General features: G+C 39.6%; 1 protein-coding gene across 1 annotated transcript; it reads right to left on the bottom strand.

The window, feature by feature from the left end:
- Positions 1-486: 486 nt before the first annotated feature.
- Positions 487-8,443, bottom strand: LOC133863612 (aromatic aminotransferase ISS1). Its single transcript, XM_062299643.1, has 9 exons — positions 7,857-8,443; positions 7,655-7,702; positions 5,875-6,003; positions 5,507-5,566; positions 4,583-4,739; positions 2,204-2,310; positions 1,957-2,015; positions 1,362-1,470; positions 487-1,068 (listed from the first exon to the last, which is right to left on the bottom strand). The coding sequence occupies exons 1-9, from the start codon at positions 7,917-7,919 to the stop codon at positions 616-618; spliced, it is 1,185 nt and encodes a 394-aa protein (XP_062155627.1). The 5' UTR covers positions 7,920-8,443; the 3' UTR covers positions 487-615.
- Between the last annotated feature and the right edge of the window lie 15,856 nt (positions 8,444-24,299).

Below are 24,299 nucleotides of genomic sequence, written 5' to 3'. Positions count from 1 at the left end.
TTATATGACACAATTTTAGATTATTATATGATCATATGATCCTATTATATTATATGAATAATTATTGTTTCTTAATAACAATAAATAATGTACTATATATATAAATTAATAAATATATAAAAGTCGAGCCCTAAATAGTGAGTCGAGTCTTACTTTCGCTTTGTTCATGAACATCAACCGAATTAAACCGAGTTTATACGAGTATATATCCTTTAATAATCAAACATAGTTTTCATGAACGGCCCAATGATAATCAAATCAAGCACAAGCCTTGTTTAATCGAGTTGAGCCCGAGTATGTTCACTAATAACTCTATTCGTTGATACCCCTATCAGTTAATCAATGTCCCGTTGCATTACATTATGTGTCAGGACGCCACCTTAAATGACAATATTTAAGGTGAAATAGAACAACAGTTGCGATGAATGCATGAAACTTAGGAACCATTTTGCATATATTAAACATAGTTGTATAAACGTACATGCATGCATGGAAATACCATTTTGAATATACAAAACCAGAAAATACTGATTTAATAATTCATAATGTCTCCAATTATTCAAATGCAAATGTACTTCAAATTTCAATGTTTCGAATTAACCTTAAAAATATTGGTTACTCCACCATTCCATCTTTGACCAATTCTTCCAACCCTCTCCTCAGCCTCTCTGCAGCAGCTTTACAATCACTCTCTACCAAGCCTCCAAAGGAGATCCTAACGTTCCCTGGACACCCACATGAACTTCCCGGGATCACAACCACCCCATGCCTATGGGCAAGCCAGCGAACAACTTTGAAGTCCTCAACATATTTGTCAGGAAGTTTCGCCCACAGGTATATAGCACCTTCTCCGCCTCTCACGCCATCTTTTCCGAGGGGAGAGAGTGCTTCTAAAACAATTTCCCTGTTCTTGACAAGATCTTTAACTCTCTCAGTTACCCACTCAGGTCCCAATTCCAAGGAGTAAAGGGCAAGATGTTGTGAAATTATTGAAGCACAGATGGGAATGTTGTCTTGAACTTTCAGGAGTTGAGCTGCAAAGCCCTCTACTTCCGTAGGATATGCAATCTGTGTGCATTCAATAATTAGCTTAGACAAGCATTAGAGACTTTTGACAATAAAAAATATGGCATTTTTCAATCAACAGTTTCAGGCAAAGTAGTAGAATCATAATACATAAAGAAGAATGAAGGTATTTGGGGCTTTTGTTTGAACATGAAGAACATGTTGCCGGAGGAATATTTTGAAAGAATTAACTACTACCTCTATGTTTTAGCATAACAACTGCACAATTGAGTTCTAAGAGTTTCATATTTCTTCCCTATACAACAATGAACATGAGAGATCTAAGTGCTCCTTACATATCCAACCCGCCATCCCATCATCCCATATGCTTTCGAGAAGGAAAATATGTTGACTATGTGATCTCCCTCCAGACACGAGTGTTTTAAACCATCATACATGAAGTACCTGTGAAACAACAGAAATCCATAGAGACAATTTTATTATATGCTCCATGAGCGTGAACATGTGTTCTCTGTGGTATTTGATGGACAACACGGACCGGAAATTGAATGCATTAGATAATGCAAATAAGCTAGGTGAACTTGAACTATAATGTATACATGTAAATATATAGCGTGCACACAAATACATCCCTATATATATTGGGTATGCATGTGTATTACATAATCTTATACATCTTATACAGACTTTAAATTATCAATAACCATTGTTGTCTTACTTGTGGAATATCCTAGCTCGAACCCTTCTTTCACGGATCCAATTCTATCCAAATAATCCATGCATGTATGATGTATCATAAAAATGTTTACATCTACTATAACAACTTTTAGGGGAGGGGGGGGGGGGGGGGAGGAAAAGAACGATTTAAATGAGAAATTATTGTTATAATTGACATATCTAGTTAAGAAACAAAAAAATGACCAGACTTACTCATATGTATTATCTACAACAAGCCAACATCCAGCATCTCTGCAGAGATCTGAAATCCTCTATATAAAAATGAGAGAGCACATAGTTAGAAGATTCAAGAGAAACCAAATGTGAAAAAAGGTTCGTTCTGAAGCTTTGATCAACTCCATTCAATGCAACATTTGTCTCAAAAGGAACACATGCATATGCATGAAAACTAGTGCATATATATAGGCACAAAATAACAGAGAGAGAGAGAGAGAGAGACCTTAAGAAGAGGCTCTGGAATGTAAGTCCCAGTTGGATTGCCAGGATTAACAACAGTAACAAGCTTTGGGGCTGGTTTAGTTTCCGACAATGTCTTTTCTAACCAGTCTGAAAATCAGTATATGTCAGATAAATAATCTAAAAAAGGAAATAATGGTGGGTAAAAACCATATTGTCACGAGCATTATGTTAAATACTCATCATTTCTCCAATATTCTTCTTTTTAAAGTAAGATATTGCATTGTTTTACGCTATAGTTCTCCAGAAGCAATGAAGTGTAACAATTAAACATAATCATGAATGATGCAAAGCTAACCAGAATTAGCCAACATTTCTAAGAAGAAAATTATACTCAAAACAGTAGCATAACTTATTCAAAATGGTGGTTTAGTAAAAGAAGGCGAGAATCAGGAAGAAATGCAAGTATATCCTGAATGACACCATCAGAATAGTTTTCAATAAAGTGAAGCACTTTAATCTGGGGTGTCTTCTCATAGCTTTTTAGTTATTATATATTACAAGTACGCCAATATGGTGACTACAAAAGCACCTTATAAGAGCCACTAGCTACTTCAAGGGTGTCTTTAAGGATTTGGAAATTCTCAGAGCTTCTGAAAAACATGGAATTATTGTAGGGGGTTTAAAATCCCATCATTCTAAAGGTCTGTTTTTTTTTTTTTTTTAAAAATTTTTTTTTAAATTTTTTTTTTTATAGGTAAGAAGATAAATATATTAAAAAGTGTAAGGCGCCCCTAAGCATACCGAAAGTATACAAAGGAAACCAAGCACAAGCAAGCAAAAAAACAAACAAAAGAGAAAACCCACAAAACGCACAAACAGCCGAGAAACCAAGACCCAAAGCCCAAAGCCTAAACCCGCCAAAAACACCCTAGACTACATTACATCAATAGTCATTTTGCCTTTACCCGGGCTAGAACGAACACCCCTAGCTCAAAGTTAATCAAACATTCTCAAGGCTTGTTGTTGTGGTCAGGATTGAGAATTCTGATTAATCTAAACCCAAAAAAATCATGGCTAGTAAAACAATAGCCAAACTCATCCTCCACAGCCAAACCACCAACTTCGCACCAACCAAACCCACAAAGTCAAAGCAAACAAACCCATTAGTAAATCTCATTGGGTCACCAGACATCGGAACAAACTACCAACAGTCTCTAACTTTGTCTGTCACATAATGGCAATGGAAAATAAAGAAATATACACTTGATTCTGCTTTATCAATCACAATTATTAAAGACCTTAAATACCCAAATTGCCCTTTCTGATAAAGGTGGAAGAGAAGATTTTCCTCTAGGAGGGGTCAAATTAATAAAATAATTTTTTTTTTGAATAATTTGTTTTATCTTATTTATTCTTTTCTGTAGGTTGACCGAATGTTGTGCACAAGTTAAAGGGGGGAAAAAATAAAGATTAATTTTTTTTTTTTGACAAACAATTGAACACGAACCGGACAAAGAAAAGGAGAAACAACAAAACGATTGCATCAACAATCAACATAACGTTCTCAGAAAAAAAAATTAACATCATGTTGCCCACAAAATAATAATAATAAATTAAATTCATGACTGGGACTTAACATTTGCTTTCACTTAATTACATGCCTACACCAAAACAATAAAACACCTAAGCAGCACAACAATTTAGCAAGTTTTGTGATATCTGTCAAGTGTGCCTGTGTGGTTAATAGCTAAAAAAGTTACTCTATCTATAACCTGGCCAAAATAACACAATACAATGATATTAGCTAAGAGACGAAGAAGAAGATTAGAACTATAAGAGGAAGAGGATTTATTGAATACCAAGTCTCCTTGAAGCTTTAGTCCTTTGTAATATGTATCTTTTAGGCTTTTTCTTTCTTTCTTTGCATAGAAAAAGAAAGAAAATGAAGAAAGTGGTAGCATGAAGAGAAAAAAACTGAAAAGAAAAGAAATAGTCAAATTGCCGAAGAGGTAATGAAGGAAGCTCTGATGAACGGTAATGGGCAGGCAAAAAAGCGCGAGTGCGTGTCATGTCATGTTTAGAGAAGCTATTCTATATAATTTATTTCTTCAGGGGCTGGGCCATCGTATGGTTTCTTTTTTTTTAGACATTGGTAGCTATCCTAGGAGCTTTTGAGTTTGAGCTTAAAAAATCCATAAACTTTTTTAATTTCAAGAATTATATTGTGAGACCTTTTCTAAATAATTTTTTTGGGGGGGTAGCTTGGACTTGGGCTTAAAAAGTCCATGTATTTTTTTTGGACTATAGTAGATTCTTTTAGGGGGGGCTTGGGCAGGGCCATGGCGGGCTTCGGCTCCCCTGTCCAGATATCACTATAGTAGAGGTCTCATGTAAATGAGCAGGTCATGAAGCTTCTCACCTGCATCTGGATGAAGCGTCTTGGGGTTACCAGGACCCACCAGTATATTAGTGATGCCAGTCATCTGGAAGGACATGTAGGCATTGAAGTAGTATGGGGCAAACATCACTACGGAATCCCCAGCATCACACAATGTAAGAACAAGATTTACAAATGCCTGCATTGCAAGAGTAGAAAATTGCTTCAGATTTCACTATATGAGTCCTATGGAACTGTTGAAAAAATCACATTATCTGTTTCAAGCCAGTAAAGTGAGTGACATGAAACTTGTTACTCATACTATTCCTAATTCCTGAATGTATAAAACTGAAAAATTATGTTAAAGGCAATAAAGAACCATCACTTCTAACATAACTGAAGTTCAATATTTAATCGGAAAATTGCTAAATAGACCAAATCTACCATGATAACATAGCATTCAAGGTGAAAAAACACGCATGCATTACACTTTTTGTTGAGAAAAAATTCTTAACTTGTATCTTTAGAGGGGCAAATACAACTATTCTATCCTACCACCTTTTATAATATGTAGAAATTTTGTCATCAACTAATCAAACACTATTAGACTTAGAAGGAGGACATACTCAATTATGTAAAAGTTACAAGCAAAGATTGTGATATTGACAAATGAGATTGTCAATAATCAAGCAAGTGGAGCACCTAATACACTGAAGAATAAACCACATGTAACTAGCAACCACAAGGTACCAAAAGAAGGCTTGCATTTATGTGCAATTAGGCATCAGGTTGCAGCAAGTGGACTCCCTTACCCTTATCCCACCAGCTGGATAATAAAACAACGTAGAATAACTTGGCTCTCCAACTTAACTTCGACATATTCCAAAACCCAGATAAGTATTATTTTCTAAACATACCTTTTAAGAAAATTGAGAAAACAATATTATAGAAAGGATTCTTGACTACCTGATTTGCACCTGCAGTAACCATCACTGAAGATTTGTACAGTTTATTTTCCTGGCAAAGCTGTGAAACCAAGGTAAAAGAATTAACTTTCAACTTTCAGTGGGATAGTCATATTGGTCAACATCCGATTTCTTTTGCAGATTACAAATTTCAGAAGGGAGAAATGCCATAAGTTATTTATCAAAAAAAAAAAAAAAAAAAATGCCATAAGTTGAATGATTGACAAGGGTGCTTGAGACAACAGTGACTATAGAATATAGATATTTCAATCCTGAGAAGTTGGGCAGCAGAATTTGGGACAAGAAGAGAGAAAGTCAGCTGAAATGTCAAGTCTTGTATAGTCATGAATAACTCTTTAAGATAGATACCTTTTTTACCAATGCCTCTCTGAGTTCAGGGATACCTTCATCAGCACCATAACGACTAATTGAAGGCTCCGATACAAGTTCCTTCACCTTATCCAATGCCTGTTTGGGCGGTTGCCAATAAACTACCCCCTAGAGCACATTTCAACCAAAAGCATAACAAGTTATATATAAAACAAGGGGTAAAAACCACCTAAAATTACAGTTCTATATTAATAATATAAGCTCCATCAAGAAGACAAACTAATATTATGAAAAATAATTTTGTAAAAAAATTTACCCTCTCCAAACAATGAACAAATGTGCATTCATAATCAAAGTACATTTCCCAAATGAAAACCCTATCTTAAAAAATTTCTAGTAATTTGGTAGGAAAAAAATGATCAAATAATTCAGAAATTTGGTGAGTGTTTTCTTCATAAATGAAAAATATAGAAGTCAATGCATCCAAAATAGGCTTAAATATGAAATCTCTGAGAAAGTGGCTCAAGTTCAACCATTCAGACAAATGGCTTTGATCTTGTAGGTATTTTCTCCCAACTCCCAAGTATCAAAAGAGATCAATTTTTTTAGTTTTGGAAACAGACTTCACTCTGGAATTTGCATTGTTAGAGCCTTTTCAGTTTTCTTGTCTCCCTAAAGAAAAGAAGTAGAAGCATGAAAACATGTTCTCTAACGTGCTTTTGGAAACTGTTTTTCCAATTTAAACAATAGTGAAAAATCTAACACTCCAACCAATGAACAAATCTACATGCATACTCAAAACAACAGAATCAAGTGTACCTTCCCAAATAAAAACCTGTCTTAAACTTAATCTAGTAATTTGGCATAAAAATTGATCAAACAATTAGAAATTTGGTTAATGTTTGCTTCATATTTGAAAAATATAGAAGTACATGCATCCAAAATGGCCTTAAATATGAAAAGTACAAGAAAAAGCCTCAAGTTCAACCAGTCAGACAAAGTGGCTTAAAACACTATTCATGATTTCCAGCCTTTTTCTCTCAAGTCCAGAAACAGATCTACTGTGTTTGGGAAATGAACTTCAAATTTGGATGCATATCGTTAGAGCCTATTTGGTTTGTTCTCCTTAAAAAAAAGAGGAGGGGAGAAAGCATGAAAAATTGTTCGCTAATGAATATTTGGAAACTGTTTTTCTAATTTTTTGACTGTTCTTTAAACAACTTGTTTTTATTGAACATCACTTTAATTGTTTTATTGTTTCGGTTCAGGAAAAATGAAACCAATAAAGTTGGATGTTTCCAAATTTTCTTATCATTCTATACGAACTGCTTTCTTAATGCTATTTTCTTGTGATAAAATATGAGGCCTCAAAAAAGGGAAAAAAACTTTCTTGATAATTCCATTTTCTATATACTTTCTTACACGAAATTCCATAAGAAAAACTAAAATATACTTTCAAGTTTCAAGTCCACGAAAGAGTCGATTTTTCTATATCAACTTGGAAAACAGTTTCTAAATATGCATTGCCAAATAGTTTTGTCCAGTCCTCTCCATAGTCTCCACTTTTCATAACAAAGAACACCCCTTTCAAAACCTGCACCAAACACCCCCTAATTTTCAGAGAACAATAAAAACTGGTTAAATTTCTCGGTAACTCCATTCTCATCAAACTCAACACCAAGCCAATACAGAAACAATACCACATTGGAAGACTAAACAAACTGTTTTTCCTCTCATTTCTCAATACGTCAATGATAACAGCAACACCTTTATTCAAAGCAAATTACAACAACATAACATTGGAAGTCGAAAAACAAACCTGGGCCAAAGAGACAGCATTTTTGGCTCCTCGGATCAGTTCCTGTATCTGCAAAAACCAGAACCTCCCACTTCTTCACGACCAAAAACAAAAACTTTTTCCCGCACCCGATACAGTACACAAACCCAAATGCAAATTGAAGCTGAAAACAAATGTATTCAAAGAGATCAAGCAAAACCCAGTTGGGTTCTAGCCTGAATACCTGAACCATAACCGGCATATCAGTCTCCAAAGCCCTCGTTGCAAGCTTTCCAAACGAACCCATCTCACCCTCCTCTCACAAGCGACAACAACGCTCTAAATGAGATCCAATTTAGAGCAAAATGCGCAGCTTTTATAAGACCCACCTTCTTAAAAGTCCGAAAGCCAAATTCTAAACTTCACCCAGAAATCCCAAAATCCCCAAGCCCCCAAATTTTGACGCTTTCTGAGAAAGTAAAATAAAGCAAGAGGTTGAAAAGAGATCAAATTCCCCACGCCTTCAACAAACCCCACAATTATCTATTATGATGTTGCTTCTTGTAGAATAACTCAAAAGGCTTGCTAAAAGACACGAAGCTTTTTTCTTTTCTTTTCTTTATTTTTTTGCGAGTTCTGGTACTGTGTGTGCCTTTGTTTGACTTACGATTGTCTCGTTGCAAAAGCTGACGAAAAGTTGTCACCTTTTTGTGGGATCAGTTAGATAGAAAGGAATCTCAACCGAAAAAAAAAATACAAACGAATAAAATAAAAACCCAAAATCACATATAGACTTGAGGTGGTAGAGGAAACTAGGAAGAACCCAGTTGAGCTTTATCTGCTCAGTCACTCTGTCGATTACAACAAACCTTAATTACCAATATTCCTATTAGAAAATGAGGAAATAAATTATAAGAACTGTGCAGTCATGGCAGGAACCTCCGACATCTACGCTTTAATTTTTATAATTTTTTATTTGTCTTTAATGCATTAGAACTATTTAGAAGGGGTGGCAAACCCGATAGTTGACCACATCTCCTGAGATTTTCGGTAAAATGGATTCAAGAAACACCTTTTTGGAATTTGATTTTAAGGAATTCAGTTCTTGGGTTTGTTTTGGAGAATTTATTTTTTGGAATTATATTTGAATGATTTTTGAAATAAATTTTTTTTTAAAAAAAAAGATAAAATTTGAATAAAATTTAAATTTTAAAAATTAACATAAACATATTTTTAAAAAATAATAAAAAATAATTATTACCCAAAGATGTGCCCTAAGAATTGAGGCAATTATGAGGAATCAAAGAAGGGATTCTTTCTCGTTTCTTTTTTTCATTTTTGTTGTTTTTGAGATTATTGTTGAAATCAGAGCCTCACAAATGTCTCTGGCTTTTGGATTTGTCGGAATAAGATTCTGTTTGGGGGACTTGTTTTTTGAACAACGTTTGCCTTTTCACGCGACAGTGATTCCATGGACAAAATTTACGGTAAGATAGAAGTATTAGAAAAAGGGTTTTCCTATCTAAAAAAAAAAAAAAAAAAAAAAAAAAAAAAAAAAAAAAAAAAATAAAAAAAAAAAAAAAAAACGGTTTTCCTTATGTGAAAGTTTTCTCAGAGCAACTTTTGTAACGTCCGGATGAAAACTTTATGGTAAACCAGGTTATTTATACTCTTTAATGGACTATTAGATTAGCATTTCAAGCAATATTTAGCTATTTTAAATAATTAAAGAACACATTTTTTTTTAATTTATTTTACCTACTATATTTTTAATACAAACTCTTAACAATTTTTTAGGAAAAAATACAAAAAAATAAAAAACTTCATGAACTAACAGTCATTTTTGAAATAGTTTCATAAATGACAAGTGCGCTAAAGTAATACATCAAACTTGTTGATACAGTTTCGGGTATGATGACGTGTCGCCACGTAATCCGCTCCTTCTATAGCCAGTGCCTTGAGATCTGCAAAAATATCAAACGACTTGTCGGGGGTGTCGACTACACCCACTCCGATGACTAAGTCAGTATATACTTTATGACTTTCAAGGAGAACTCTTTTAATAATCTCAAAGCTAAGAGAGAATGTACCTCTTCCCTGTTACAAGCATCTTATTTATAGACTTATAGGAGTCCATGAGTTATATCCGGAATTGGAGCTTTGCATCACAGATCGTGCAGATTTAAACTTATCTTTAAGAGGTTTGAATCGTGGAGGACTATCCCTTTTTTAATTGAATTCCACATTACGAGGGATCAGTTATCCTTTAAACTCGGGGTGCGGATATGTTCCCCAAATCTTGGGATTTGGTGTTTCAACAGAACCTCCACAAATCTTGGACGCAGAATCTTAACAGTTGACAGATATTTACTCGCGGAAGATAAGGGGTCAATCTTACTACGCTTGGATTGATCATAACTCCGAGGTGGAAACATCCGAGATAGGTTAACTCCATACGGACTAGGAGATCTCGGCATACTCCGCGTTTCGCAGGGTCTTGAGCTCCGAGGTGTTTGGTTTATCAGGTCAAGCCGTAGTCCGAAGCGTTTCAAGCATCGAGATGACTTACCCATAACAGGGATTTACAACATCCCAAGGTACCCATAAACGAGTTATGGTCGAGAGATATGACCGAGGGGATCTGGCATGGTTTGGACTGAGCCGAACCTACTGGGTTGGATCGGGCCGATCCGACTCGGGACCACGTGGCTTCGGAGCTAACTATTTTCCTAACAGTTTCCCCCTAATTCCTTTTATTTTAATTTTTAAATTAAAAGGAATTACCTGTACTTTCAAAATTGTCGCTTTCCATGTCATAAATGCCATATTCTGTGTCTGACAGTCGCAATCCTTTCCCATCATAATGGCGCGCTTGTGCACGTTTATGATGACGCCGGCCTTTCAAATCCAAACTTGCATTTTCAAGGTTGCACTTTTAATGCGGATTTGAATTTTGAATTTTTGATAGGCCACCTTTTCGATTCAAGAGATTTGAAATGATGACGCCCTTTATTTCTCAGACACGTGTGTGGGGCAGTTAATTCTTTACTTTTTACCCCCTTAATAAATACTGAAGTTTACTGTTCCTGTTTACTCTTTCCATTGCTGCCGATTCCTTCAAGCTTTTCTTCTCCAAATTCCTTCTGTTTCTTCATTCCTTCTTGATCTTTTTGCTTTCCTTTCCTTTCGATGGCCAAAAAGAAATCTACTTCTGAGGTTCTCTCAACTTCACGAGCAAGGACCAAGAGATTCGACGGCTCTACAGATCTTTCTCCCCTGGAGAGCAGGGTGGAAGCAACCATTCTCGAGAGGCACGAGGATGTCCTACGCCTGAACTACGACATCCCTCCGACAGTAAGGATGTTTTACCAAACCCTCGGGACTCGGACAATCAACGGTGGTGATGTCACCCTTTTTGAGAAGATGTTCATGGCGGGACTTCGTCTCCCATTCCCAGAGATTGCCAGGGACTTTGTCCCGAGTCAGATAATGCCAAATGCATGGAGGTATCTCTTTGCCTCATATATCCTATGGAGGCTGGTCCTGAAGAAGGAGATGAAGATCCTTCAATTTTTCCACATCTATCGGCCGAGGCAGACTCCAGAAGGGATGATAGAGCTGTCTGTTCGACATCCCCCTATCTTCATCAAACTTAAGAGTGGGCTAACCAATAATAAATATTGGGAGTAGCAATTCTTCAGAGTGTCCGGGGAGTGGGAATGCCCCAAAGGCCATAACCTTCCTGAAAACCGGAGAATGCCTTAGACCTGGCAGTCGCTGCGTTTGGATCGGTGCGAGCTCCCTTCCATTAGTACAAGATCGAGACGATGTAACCAAGATTAGTGACTGGTCTGCGGTGAGGGTGAAACTCGAGAAGTTTGAAGAAATCGAATTCGACAAACTTGTGACCGAAGAGACATTGAGGCAATTTCTCGGGTATAAGATTTCGTCAAATAAAAAGATGATGACAAAGAAGGGCGTGGCCAGAAGAAAAGATGATGCTCCTCGACCACCTGCTGTTAAAAGGACATCCGAAGTAGCGGCTTCTACCCCCGAGGGGGCTCTTTCGAAGAAGAAGAAAAACATTCCCCTAGCTGCTTCTGGTGCAAGGAGAACTCCTCCAGAGAGGCACGTACCTGAATCAAATACAGAGGAAGGTTCATTGAGCTTTCGAGGTTTCGTGCCCGAGGCCCCACAGCATCACGGAGAAGGGAGCTCGGCTCCTTTTGGCCTAAGGGACGAATCAGGCCCCGAGGCTTCGCACCATGGCTCGGAGATTCCTCTTGATGAGCCAGAGGGAGCGGCTTTTGGAGCAACAAGTCCTATACCTCCGAGGACGGAGGAGGGGGAAGGACCTACCCCTGAGCCAAGCCCTCAACAAACTCCACATCGCGTAAAGCACACGGCCCAGAGGAAAAATTTTGGACCCCGAGACAGTTTGGCAAGTATAATACTTGAAGCTAAAAAAATGTTTGGTAGACCGAGATACAATCCGTCCGAAGTTGAAGGTTTTCAGCCTGAGTTCTGCTCTTCTGCTGAAACCGAGGAAGGCTATGAAAGAGAAGAAACCCCCGAGGTTTCTCTGACAGTGGAAGAATCTTCATCTTCGCCTGTCACAGTGCCAAGGGATTCGGGTTTGTACCTAGAGGGGCACAACGAAGAGACCGAGACAAACTTGAGAAGTTGTACCACAACGCAAAACCCCGAAAAGGCTCGGCAAATATCCGAAGAGGGCACTGTGGGGGGTTGTCGGTTTATCCCTGAGCCAATCGTCAGAGAGATTTTCGGGGCCGATGAATCTGAAAGGTCCGAGGCTCCTCCAGATGTTGAGGCCGAAACAGCCCCTCAAGAAAGTTCGAGACATGAGGAGGACGTTCCTAATACTGAGGAACCCAGTACTTCAAGGCCGAGGTCGCCTTTCGAGATCCTTGGGTGAGGGCTTCGAGGATGCCCGATGGAGGCCGTTCAAAATTTGATCCCCGAAGATTTTCTGGGTGGAGCTCGGGTGACTTCTCCTAAAAAAATTGCGCAAGGCACTATGTGTTTTAAATTCTCACCCCTCATCATCAAAAAGTTTTTTTTTTTTTTTTTTTTTTTTAGCTCTTGATAAAAATGACCGCGCTTTGGCGGAATTTTGGGAAGAATCATGAGGCTCAACAAGAAGCTTTTCTAACACTGCGGCACAAGCTCGAATCTTGGTGCTCGAGAGACAAATGAGCGAGAACAACGCCCTTCTATAGGCTCGGAGTGAGGAAATTGCTTTAAAGGATTTGGCTGCTTCTCGAATGCAAAGCCAAATCTCTGAACTTGAGCAAGAGGTAGCTGATCAGAAGGCTCTTCTTCAGACCCGAGATAACGACATCACTTCTAAGGATTCAGCCATCTCCGAGGGCAAGTCCACAATACTTCGACTTGAGAGGGAACTTCGTGCGGCCAATGAACAATGCACGCAGTTGGTTTCAAGCTTATCAACCGAGCTTAATGCCCGGGAAGCCCTTGAAGTTAGACTTCGGGCAGCTACAACTGAATGCTCCGAGGCGTGCAAGAATTCAGCGTCTGCGGAGGCAGAGAAGGAAAAGCTCACCGCCAAGGTGGAGAAGCATGAGTCCGAAAAGTTGAAGGCCTTGAAAGCACAAGACCATGCCGAAAACCTTATGATCAGAATTCGGGGGCGTTATGAAGCTAATCAAGAGAGAATCAAAAGACTTCTGAAGCAGTTAAGCTACGTCCCCTATATTCGAGACTTTGGATTTGGTCGGGGCTTTAACTGGGGGTTCGAAAACTTCCGAGCTCTCGTCTTAAAATCTCCCCCCGGCTTCGACCCTCACACAGTTCAATATGTTCGCGCAAGAGTTCCCGAGGACTCGGTGAGGGAGCTCTCTGGGTTTGGTCCGTCTTTCATGCCTAATGTTCCTGATTGGACTGATTCTGCCCCGAGTCCATTTGACAGTGATGAAAACCCCGGGGGTAATCAATAGGTTTTCGAGACTCAAGATCGAGCTCGGAGTTTCAACTTATAAATTTTTTTTTTTTTTTTTTTTTTTTTTTTTTTTTTTTTTTTTTTTTTAACTAGAAGATCTAAAACTAGTAGGACGTGTATCCCCTGGGGGTTTTTGATCTCTTCCCCCGAGAGTTTAAATAAAACTTTATAACTTGACTCGAGACTTATACCCCCAAGGGTTTTGGACTTGTTGATTTTATATCTTGTACCAAGATGCTTTTCCTGAGTCTTGGTTTATATCCTTATCTTTATCCATATCTTTTGCTGAGCTACAATCTTTGACTTAGGTGTTTAGTCAGGTACCCTGGGTATCCCCCCATACTCGGCCGAGTAATTTTGGGAAGGGAGTCGGGCAGATAGTACCCTGGGTATTCCTCCAATACTCGACCGAGTTTTTTGGGGAGGAAGTCGGGTGGATAGTCCCTTAGGTATTCCTCTAATATTCGACCGAGTTTTTTGGGGAGGAAGTCGGGTGGATAGTCCCCTGGGTTGTAGTATGCTACTCTAAAACTTGGAGACCCAACTTCTGCCGAAATGACCGCCTCGGTCCCATAAGTGAGGGAGAATGGGGTCTCTCCGGTTGGAGTTCTGACTATTGTCCGATATGACCAGAGCACTTCGGGGATATACTCTACCCAAGCTCATTTCTTCATCTTCAGCTTCTTCTTCAATGTTCGCATCAGGGTTTTATTCATTGCCTCTACTTGCCCATTTGCCTTGGGATGCAATACACTGGAATAATAGTTCCGAATATGGAGCTCAGAGCACCACTTTCGGAACTGTTGGGAATCGAACTATGTCCCATTGTCGGTTACAAAGGCATGTGGCATTCTGAATTGACATACCACGGATCTCCAGAGGAAGCTAATTACATTTGTAGTAGTTATGACCGCCATTGCCTCCGCCTCCGCCCATTTGTTGAAATAGTCGACGGCCACGAAAAAAAAATTTTACTGCCTTTACCAGGGGGCATTGGCCCGACGATGTCAACCCCCCATTTTGCAAAAGGCCATAGAGACGTAATGCCGGTGAACTTCTCAGGATGCAAATTTTCGAACCTGGAAAATCTTTGGCATTTATCGCAATACTTTACGACTTGGGCAGCGTTCTTGCTCATCGAAGGCCAATAATAACCTGCCCGAGTTGCTTTTTGTGCCAACATCCTAGCTCCTGAATGGTTGCCGCAAATACCTTCATGGATTTCCCTCATCACATACTCCGCTTCATTCTTTAGGAGGCACTTCAACAAAGGTTCAGAATATCCCCTTTTATAGAGGATTCCACCGAGCTGCTTGTATCTTGACCCTCCGAGCTATCACTTTGTTCTCGGGTAGGAGGCCGTTCTTCAGATACTGAATGACATCTGCTGCCCATTCGGGTTTAGTTGGCACTGCTTCTAATTCCATGACATCAGATTTCGGGGCAATGGACAGCTCGGGTAGAATAATGACTTCTTGATCCGAGTTTTCAATCTCTTGTTCACTACTTAAGGCCAATTTCGAGAGCTCATCTGCTACCATATTCGCTTTTCTTGGTATCTTGGTGATAACAACCCTGTCAAAACAAGATTGGAGTTCACGTACCTTTTCCGGATACCTGCCCATTCTGACTTTCTGAGTTTCAAACTGTCCCTGGACTTGGCCAACAACTACTTGAGAATCGCTACGGATTTCTACATTGGTAGCGCCCACTTCTTGGGATATGGATAAGCGGCGATAACGGCCTCATACTCTGCTTCGTTGTTGGTAGTGACGAAGTCCAATTTGACTACAAATTGAAAAACTTGTCCCTCGGGGTTGAGTAAAATGACTCCGACTCCGCTCCTTTCTCTGGCTGAGGAACCATCAACATAAACAATCCAAGTAGATTCCTTGGGAAGTTCTTCACTCTCTGGAATGTTGCACAGTTCTACTATGAAGTCCGCCAAAGCCTGTCCCTTTATTGCTGTCCGAGGGTGAAATTCAATGTCAAACTGTCCGAGCTCAATCGCCCAATTAACTAACCTTCCCGAGAGATCGGGCTTCTGCAAGATCTTTCTCAAAAGGTACTCGGTAAGTACCCGGATCACACGAGCTTGGAAATAAGGCCTTAATCTCTGAGCTGAAACTACGAGTGCAAAAGCCAATTTCTCTATCCGAGGATATCTCTCTTCTGCTCCATGAAGCGCCTTACTCGTGAAGTAGACAGGCCTTTGCACTCCAGCTTCCTCCCTTACCAATGCCGAGCTCACCGCTGAAGGAGACACTGCCAGATACAGGTACAGTATTTCCCCTTCCGAGGGTCGGCTCAGCAGAGGCGGATTCATCAAGTATTCCTTCCACTTGCCGAACGCCTCCTCACACTCTTCACTCCATGTAAAGGCCTTCCTTAAGACTTTGAAGATGGGTAGACACTTGTCTGTGGATCGAGATATGAATCGATTGAGTGCTACAATTCTCCTTGTCAACTGTTGGAGCTATTTGGTAGTCCTCGGAGGTTGCATTTCGAGGATTGCCTTCACTTTCTCGGGATTCGCCTCAATGCCTCGGTATGATACCAAGAATCCCAAGAACTTCCCAGATGATACGCCGAAGGCACACTTTGTGGGATTAAGCTTCATTTGGTGCTTCCGCAACGTGTGGAAGGTCTATTCAAGATCTGCGATGTGCTTGGTTGCTTGAATGCTCTTGACTAGCATATCATCTACATAAACTTCAACATTCCTGCCAATTTGTTTTTGAAACATTTTATTTACTAACCTCTAGTAGGTGGCTCCGGCATTCTTCAAGCCGAAGGGCATCATCTTGTAGCAGTAGAGCCCTCGGTCAGTGATGAACGAAGTCTTCTCTTGATCAGTTTCATCCATATGGATTTGGTTGTATCTCAAGAAGGCATCCATAAAACTCAGGAGTTGATGCCCGGACGTTGAGTCCACAAGAAGATCAATCTGAGGCAAAGGGAAACTATCCTTCGGACAGGCCTTGTTCAGGTCTATAAAATCCACACACATCCTCCACTTGCCGCTTGACTTTTTTACTAGTACTACATTAGATAGCCACTCGGGGTAATCAACTTCTCGGATAAATCCAACCTTCAACAACTTCTGCAACAGCTTGATTTCGCTCTGCAGCGAAAGTTCTTCTTGTTTGCTTTACTGGTCTGTAGTTAGGATCCACATTCAGCCTGTGGAAAATGACCGAGGGATCAATCCCTGGCATATCTTCGTGGCTCCAAGCAAACACATCACTGTTGTGCCTCAGAAACGTCACCAGTTCTTCCTTCATTTGGTGGGGGAGTTGTGATCCTACTCGAATTTTCTTGTCAGTGGCTCCGACCTCAAACTCTTCCAGGTCTTCGATAGGCTCTCCCCACTATGGTTGCTATTTTCCCTCTTCTTTAGTTTTTTCCTCAAGATGATGTATCTCGGGGGAATTTTTCAAAGAGAGGTTGTAGCATCTTCTTGCCTCCCTCTGGTCTCCTTTTACAACCCCGACGCCTTCAGGGGTTGGAAACTTCATACTTAAATGCGGAGTTGAAGTGACGGCCTTCAGCACGTTGAGTGTGGTTCTTCCAAAAATGGCGTTGTACGCCAAGGCCCTTTCCACTATCAGGAACTTTATCATGATGACCCTCTGCCTCGAATAAGTCCCTGCAGTGACCGGAAGCTCAATGGATTCGAGAGGCGAAACCTTCTCACCTGCAAAGCCCAACAAGTGACACACCACTGGGACCACTCTTTCTCGGGGGATACTCATATGATCGAAGGTTGATTTGAATAGAATATCAGCCGAACTTCCCGTGTCTACCAGTATCCGCCGAAGTTGGAAGTTGGCAATGGTTAATGATACTACGAGGGCATCAGTATGCGGGAGTGAAACTCCGGCATAATCTTCGTCCGAGAATCCCACAACCATTGGATCGCGTTTTCGAGCTTTTGGAGGCTTCTACACCGAATACACCTCAAAATCATCCAGCTGCCTAGCATAAGCCTTACGAGCCGAACTCGACTCTCCTCCTCCACCGAACCCACCCGAGATAGTGTGGATTACAAGAATATTGTTGTTCTCTTGGGCTCTACTCCTGCTTCTTTCACGCCTCTCTCCTTCCCGAGGTCGTGGGGTAAGTTCCCTTATTCTTTCTCTTCTTTCTTCTTGTCTCGGGGCATGATCTCTCTTGTGCCGCCTTTCTTCCTCTTCTCTTGGCCGCGAGGCCCGAGCCCGATCCTGCTGCTTCTTTTCACCGACAAGGAAACGGACCAGCTTACCATTCTCTATAAACTTCTCAATCAGTTGTCGCAGTGATACATTGTTCGGTGAGATGGCCAAAGCAATTGTGGAAGGTGCAATACTTGACCGCAAGGCGCGCTGGAGGTACCCCTGGGAAGGGTTTTGGTCTTCGAAAGGTGGGGTCATTTTCTATTGCCATCATAACCTCAGTGATTGTGGCATTCAGAGGGGTCCACTTATAATCTCCGATTTTTGTTTTTACTTTCTTATAATCCGAGGAGGTACCGTCCTGCCCCACCTCGGACTTCTTCTTTTTGTTGGTCTTTCCTGATGAAGAAGGTTCCAGCTGCCTTTCTTGGGGGGTCGCAAAGGCTCGAAGCGTTTCTTCCTGGTTGATGTACCTATCAACCTTGATCATGAAGGCGTGCAGGTTTTTTGGCGGTTTAAGTGCCAATTTTGCCATGAGGGGCCCATCCTTCTTTAGCCCTTGAAAAATGGCACTATAAATGAAGTCGTCAGGGGTGCTCTCGGTGTCTAACTTCTCTTGGTTGAACCTCTAGATATAATCCCCGAGAGACTCATTGGGACTCTGGCGCATAGAGAGCAGATACCCCTGGGGTTTTCGCCTAACCCTGCCTGACATAAACTGTGTCAGGAACTTCTGTCCGAAGGTTTCGAAGCTATCGATAGACCTTGGCAGAAGATTCCTGAGCCAGTCTCAGGCCTTCCCTGACAAGGTGAGCGGGAAAGCTCGACACGCCACTGCGTCGGGGTCTTGTGTAAAGAAGTATGCGACCGAAATGAAATGAGGTGCTCCATCGGATCCTCACTACCCGTAAAGATGGGGATATCAGGAATCTTGAATTTCTCGGGAAGAGTCGTATTAGCCACTTCCTCCGCAAACATAGAATCTGCATTCTGGAGGATATTGGCTAGAGGCTCCTTCCTACCTTGCTTCTCAGCCATGGTCTTTGACAGCACGTCGTACTTTGCCCCTAAGTCCTGGACCATCCTCTGCAACCTTCTCTCTATCTCGGTTGATGTGTGTGGTGGCAGATCCCCCTGCAGCTCATTTCGAGGATTGCCGTGTTCTCCATAACCTTCTGGGTGTTCATCTGGAACCACTCGGTCACCTTCATTTTGGTTGTTATCCCCTCCTTCTACAGGTTGTGATGGTGCGGGCGTTCTGGCAGCTAGCAGCACCGCATTCTGTGCCAGTAGATCCTCCACGTTCTTCTGTGCTTGAGCCAAATGCTGATTTAGATCGGCTATTCGAACCTCAGGGCCGATGGACTCTGCATCTTCTTGGGTGTTGTTCTGACCCGGATTGGTACGGCGTGTATTCACCATGACGGATTTTATTTTTTGTTGAAGGAACAATTTCAGTTCCCACAGACGATGCCAAACTGTTGATACAGTTTCGTGTATGGTGACGTGTCACCTCGTAATCCGCTCCTTCTACAGCCAGTGCCTTGAGATCTGCAAAAATATCAAACGACTTGTCAGGGGTGCCGACTACGCCCACTCCGATGACTAAGTCAGTATATACTTTATGACTTTCAAGGAGAACTCTTTTAATAATCTCAAAGCTAAGAGAGAACGTACCTCTTCCCTGTTACAAGCATCTTATTTATAGACTTATAGGAGTCCATGAGTTATATCCGGAATTGGAGCCTTACATCACAAATCGTGCAGATTTAAACTTATCTTTAATTGGTTTGAATCGTGGAGGACTATCCCTTTTTTAATTGAATTCCACATTACGAGAGATCAGTTATCCTTTAAACTCGGGGTGCATATATGTTCCCCAAATCTTGGGATTTGGTGTTTCAACAGAACCTCCACAAATCTTGGATGCAGAATCTTAACAGTTGATAGATATTTACTCGCGGAAGATAAGGGGTCAATCTTACTACGCTTGGATTGATCATAACTCCGAGGTGGAAACATCCGAGATAGGCTAACTCCATACGGACTAGGAGATCTCGGCATACTCCGCGTTTCGCGGGGTCTTGAGCTCCGAGGTGTTTGGTTTATCAAGTCAAGCCGTAGTTCGAAGTGTTTCAAGCATTGAGCTGACTTACCCATAACAGGGATTTACAACATCCCGAGGTACCCATAAACGAGTTATGGCTGAGAGATATGACCGAGGGGATCTGGCATGGTTTGGACTGAGCCGAACCTACTGGGTCGGATCGGGTCGATCCGACTTGGGACCACGTGGCTTCGGAGCTAACTATTTTCCTAACAAAACTACCAATGTATGTAAAAAATGTCATTTTTTATTATTATATTGCTATTATGCCTTTATTCTCTTAAAAACTAAAATAAAAAATAACTTAAACTATTTTTTTTTTTTTAAAAAAAAAAAACTATTCTTTTGGAATAAATGCAAAATTCAATATATGTAGTTGGCCTAAATTAGTAAGAGTGACACATGGCATCATTTTATTGGTACTGACGTTGATACCTATAGAATTTATCAAGTGATTAGGCCCACTCTAGGGACTGAATTTGTATTTATCATTTTTCTTTCTTTCTTTTTTTAGTTTAATTTTTTATTTTATTTTTTAAGAGAATAAGGGTATTATAAGAATATAATAAAAAAATGGCATTTTTAGCACACCTCGGTAGTTTAATGTTTTACTTTAGCACCCTTGTCACTTTATGAGGCTATTTCAAAAAACGATTGTTAGTTCAATGAGTTTTTTTTTTTTTTTTTTTTTTTTTTTTTTTTTTTTTTTAAATATATATATATATATATATATTTTTTTTTCCAATTTTTTTTATTTTATTTAAATATTATTTTCAACATTTTTTTTATTTATTTATTTTTATTGTTTTCTTAATTCATCCCACAAACAACTATACGTCCCCCACCCAAAACCCAGATACAGATACTGAATCCTCACCATAGAGAAAGGAAGAAAAGAGGTAGAGCGTCTCTTGCACGTTCACGCAAGAATAGAAGGAACAAAGCGTTCCTTGGGTCCCTGTGCTGCGATGTTCACAGAGAGAGAGAGAGAGAGAGAGAGAGAGAGAGACGAATGAGGAGGTTCTATCAGCCAAAGTAAAGCTATTCACTTGGATTTTTTTTGTGAAATTTCACGTATGGTTCGTGCGATTTTTTTTTAGACATACCGAATGGGTGTTGAAATTTCATTTAAGTTTGGATGGGTTGCTCTTTCGGTGCAAGGAAGACCGAATGGGTGATTGATTTTGTTGAAATTTTTGGGTTGGGTTTTGGTTTAGAGTTGTTTTCTGGGGTTTTGTTGGTTGTTTTTGAGTGGCTTATTTTGATGGATGAGATGAGACATGATTATTGGTTTTCTTGCAAAGAGGTCGAATGTGTGTTGTTGGAAGTTTAGTGAAAATTTGTTTGGGTTGATTCTCTATTGTAAATGGTTCCTAGGTTGACAAAAAATGGTTCCTGACACATCCAGAATGTTTAGGAACCTTGAAACAGCTCTACCAAACCGTAGGATAACTCTTACGGTCATTGAAAATTCTAAAGCCTCAAACCAACCAACATCTATGGTTTAGAAATGACCAACACAACCTCAACAACGTTTTTACGGTCTTTGAAACAACCTACCAATATGAACCAATGATCAAATATCCGTAAAAACACACAACACTATACTGACCTAGAATGAAAAATAATGAAATGATAGATAACGTAACAACCTATCATCATACTAACCTTGCGGGGGCTTAGAAACTCCCAAAAACTATCTCAAAGTGACGAAACAACGATTCTCTCTTCACAATTGTGCTTTGATTGCCTCTCGGTACCTTGAAATTCAGTGTATGTCATGTTTTACTATGAGTTTTATTGCTAGATGTATCAATATGTATATGCGACTGAATGAGACAATGCATATGTATACTGTTATAGATAGATTGTATATGATGCTTTGCTAATGTTATTGCTTAGATACACTCATATGTATGTGTTATCCGAAGGTTGTCAAATGTATACTCAACAAACTCTCCAAAATTTAGCGAAATATTGACTAAAATTTTTACTTTAGTTATTTTAACTATTACTTTTAAGAAACTTTCTGCATCAAACTCTCTAAATATTTCTCTACTTTAATTAAATATTATTATTTTTTATTTAGTTTTAAATGTTTGAAACGTTGCAGGTTATGGCTTTGAATGTTACTAGACATCTAACGTTTTGACCTTAGATTAAACAAAAAGAAGAAACAAAAGAAGACAAATAAAAAGCAGTAACTTATTCTTTATCACCCATTAACGTTTTGAACAAAGAAGCATTAACTTCATCTTTTTGTGAACGATAGTAGCAGCATTAACTTCTTTTTGAACAAGAAGCATTAACTTCTCTACCAACAGGAACTAAAAGATGAAAAAACAAAAGAGGTTGCAACTTCTCTACCTACACCCTGCAGACCCATTAGTTGCAAATGTTGCAACCAAAAAATTATTTCTACTAAAACGTTGTGGACCCATTAGGAACTAGAAGACGAACAAAAATTGCTTCTGTATTAAATCATCCCAATGCTGCATTAAATTTTCTGCAGGGTGTAATTTGTCAATTCTTCCAATTTCACACAAATCGGAAATAGGCACGTAAGAAACATTTTTGTCAATTCTTCTGGAAATGGATCATCTCTGCACTAAAACTAACAGCCACCAAATACCACCACAACAACTTGGCCAAAAAATCTGGTCTCAATTTCTCGAAGCCCACCCTTTCTTTGTCTCCTAATGATCCTATTTCCAGAAGAAAAATTCTCCCAATTGAGCCCAGCTACAAAGATTCAATTTTGTTTTTCAATTCATTTATTTAAAGACGTTGGAAAAGAAAAAGAACAAAGATTTCAATAGTATAGACTAAAGCTACAACAGAAACCATGTTCTTTTGTTCAAAATTTAAAGGTTTGATTTGTTTATTCCCGAACACCATCAATTACCTCTGGGTAAGCCAGCCTCATGTTCCTATATTATCATGCAGAAAGGAGTCATGCTAATGTGGAAAACTACAAAGCTAGGTATCCAGGCAATCTTATCCAAGGCATTGGTACAAATTTGAAATTTTTTCCTTGAACAGGTTTCCATCTCACATCAAACAGCATTGAAATGCTTGTTCCCACGTTCACATAATTTTCAAAAACCCATTCCTAGAATCCAAGAACCCCATAGTCATCCATTGTCATCTACTCCATAACAAGGAAATATTGCCAATATATTCACTAAGTTTACTATACATAGAACTCATGACCATGAGCTTGCTCCTAAGACATGTTAGGATCAACTGAGTCACAAGTGAAGGTAAAACTATTGGGAAATATTCCTACTAACGAGTAAATGGGCCCGAAAGCCCCAACATGGCCATCTTAACCGGGCCCATCAACCGAGCCCCTTGCCTGGGCCTAGGGTTTGGGCCATATGAGGACCCTTCGCTTGGACCCCTTAATTGGATCCAAAAATCAGTCAACATGATCAGCCCCTCAGCCCAACCAATCCTAGTAGGAAATAGTCCCGGAAAAGCAATGAGAAGACTGAAATCCTGAAATATCCGGAACATGTCTCAAACACATCCCGACCCATGTCCTTGTCAATCAGGTATCGGAACGTGGATGCACACGATCTGAATACAAGAAGACACGCCCATCTGACACGAGGAAACCCACGTCCTAGAAGACATGAAGGTCCACGTTCTAGACTATACGACTACCCACGTTTCGGAAGTGGAGACCCACGATCAGAGAGCCAACTCCCACCATTTCTAGGAATAACCGATTCTCTGTTTACTATAAATACAGACCTACCATCAGGTATTCCGCTAGCTGAAATTATTGTTATTAAGGAACTCATACAGATTATCCAAAGAACTGACTTAATCATTGGAGTGGGACTAGCTGGCACCCCCAGCAAGCATCCTTATCGAGCTTATTGTTTTGCAGGAAATGATAAAAGTGAGTTCTCATAGGCTTGTGCAACCAAACCGAAAACTGTTTTAACAAAAACCATTACCTCTTAAGAAATAAATCATTGGATAAAAATTGTGTTTCAAGTCTTAAAGTAAATTCAATTTTGTTTTTCAAATCAATATTAGTAATATATCATGGGTACAAAGATTGTAAAAGAGAAAGAACAACTAGGAAACAATAACACATAAGAAATGAGAACCTCAACTTAACAAATCAGAAACAGTCACATTTTTGTCAATTCTTCCAATTTCACACAAATCAGAAATAGGAACATAAGAAACATTTTTGTCAATTCTTCAGGAAATAGGATCATCCTTGCACAAACAAAAGCCACCAAATACCACCAAAACAACTCGGCCAATAAATCTTGTCTCAATTTCTCAGAGCCAATCCTTTCTCTGTCTCTTAAATTGTTAAAAGTATATCTATTAATGAGTGCCGAGTATTGTATATTTGGACCCTTTAATTTGCACTTGTTAGGCCTATAGTTTTATTATTTTCTGATGTATTTCGTTAGTTTT

This window comes from Alnus glutinosa, chromosome 3, assembly GCF_958979055.1.
Source record: "Alnus glutinosa chromosome 3, dhAlnGlut1.1, whole genome shotgun sequence".
In the NCBI taxonomy this organism is placed as follows: Eukaryota; Viridiplantae; Streptophyta; class Magnoliopsida; order Fagales; family Betulaceae; genus Alnus; species Alnus glutinosa.
Note: the sequence above shows the minus strand (reverse complement) of the source record. Positions and strands in the feature narration are given on the sequence as shown.

Bases quoted from the DNA above. Each gene is read 5' to 3' on its own strand.
- LOC133863612 (XM_062299643.1), bottom strand. From the start codon at position 7,919: ATGGGTTCGTTTGGAAAGCTTGCAACGAGGGCTTTGGAGACTGATATG. The intron at 5,567-5,874 runs GTATCTATCTTA...TTGGTTTCACAG, and splicing joins GAGAGGCATTGGTAAAAAAG to CTTTGCCAGGAAAATAAACT. The intron at 2,016-2,203 runs GTCTCTCTCTCT...ATTTTTATATAG, and splicing joins TTCCAGAGCCTCTTCTTAAG to AGGATTTCAGATCTCTGCAG.